This window comes from Pseudomyrmex gracilis, unplaced genomic scaffold (assembly GCF_002006095.1).
Source record: "Pseudomyrmex gracilis isolate BER0280 unplaced genomic scaffold, ASM200609v1 scaffold_376, whole genome shotgun sequence".
Classification (NCBI taxonomy): domain Eukaryota; kingdom Metazoa; phylum Arthropoda; class Insecta; order Hymenoptera; family Formicidae; genus Pseudomyrmex; species Pseudomyrmex gracilis.
Genome location: NW_018020960.1, coordinates 83,636 through 85,015, shown reverse-complemented (window position 1 = coordinate 85,015; position 1,380 = coordinate 83,636). Strand labels below are relative to the sequence as shown.

The following is a 1,380-nucleotide window of genomic DNA, read 5'->3' as shown; positions in this document are numbered from 1 at the left end:
AGAGGATGTAACAGCAAAGGTTTGTTCTTTAGAAATCTATCGACCAGCCTCTCCAATGTCTTAAGTACGAAGGAGGTGAGGCTGATCGGTCTGAAGTCTTTGGCTGAAATGTAACCATTTTTGCCAGGCTTGGGGATAAAAACCACTCTTGTACCACTCCAAGCCTGGGGAACATGTCTCAGGGCTAGACTAGCTCTGAAGATTTTAGTAAGTGGACCGATTAGTACCCCCAGTCCCTCCTAAAGAAGGGCCGGGTAGATACCATCCGATCCAGGTGATTTATATGGGTTGAAGGTCTTAACAGCCCATTCAACCCCCTTTGGATAAACAATCTCGGCCGCCAGGCCCCACTCTCTGGGTTTGTATTCTCTGGGCTTTGACCTGCCGGGTTGTATGTTATGATCAAAACCTGGGAAATGGACTTCTATTAAATGTTTTAATGTGTCCGATGTCCCCTCGGTGACTTTTCCCGTTGGGAGCTTAAGACAGCCCAATTGGGGACGGTGATCTAGGCTGAGGATTCTGTAAAGCCTGGATGCCTCCGGGGCACTCTCAATGTTTTCACAGAAGCATCTCCAGCTTTCAAATTTTGCTTTCTTTATTGCCTTGCTGTAATCTTTTTGGGAGGATCTAAAAGCTTCCCAGTGCACAGCAAGTCCGGTTCTTTTTGCTTTGTTGAATCTCTTTCTCGTTTCCGACCTGAGCTTTTCAAGCCCTTTGTTCCACCAGTGGATCTTGGTCACCGGGTTCCTGGGTCTCGGCGAGCAGTTTAATTCATAGGCATTCGTAATGGCGTTCTTTAAAAAGTCCGCCGCGTTTTCCAAATTGTTTTTGGTCTTAAAACTGGTTGGGGCCTCAACAAGCTGTGCTTTAAGGTCGGCCCTATAGCCTTCCCAGTCAGTTTTTTGTGGGTTACGAATCCAGCTAATTTGTGGTGGTTGCTGGAGAGTTAGGCGTATGTGTCTGTGATCAGAGCCGGAGGGTTCATTCGAAACCCTCCAGTCCCTCACCAGACTCGTCACCTTCTCCGTACAAACTGTAATGTCAATAACTTCCTGTCTTCTAGAGTCCAGGAATGTTGGCTTATTTCCTCTGTTGAGGATAAATAATCTTGTACCCATCAAGAAGTCGTGCAGACTCTCCCCCCGCGGGTTGATATTTGAGCTTCCCCACCCTACGTGGTGGGAGTTTGCATCACAACCCAGCAGGAGTTCAAGTCCCCTCGNCTCCGCATAGGTCACCAGAGTTTTTACCTCCTCTTGTGGTGGTGGTTCCGTGGAGTCATAGGGCATGTAGACTGACCCTATTAAGATCTCCAAGTCCTCTTCCTCAGCCAGCTTCACCTTCACCTTGATGACTGCAAGGTCCTCGCTGCTGAGC

At 48.3% G+C, this 1,380-nt stretch overlaps 1 protein-coding gene across 1 annotated transcript; it reads right to left on the bottom strand.

The window, feature by feature from the left end:
* Positions 1–239: 239 nt before the first annotated feature.
* Positions 240–1,292, bottom strand: LOC109860402. The gene has a single exon (XM_020439461.1). The coding sequence runs from the start codon at positions 1,290–1,292 to the stop codon at positions 240–242; it is 1,053 nt and encodes a 350-aa protein (XP_020295050.1).
* Positions 1,293–1,380: the final 88 nt, after the last annotated feature.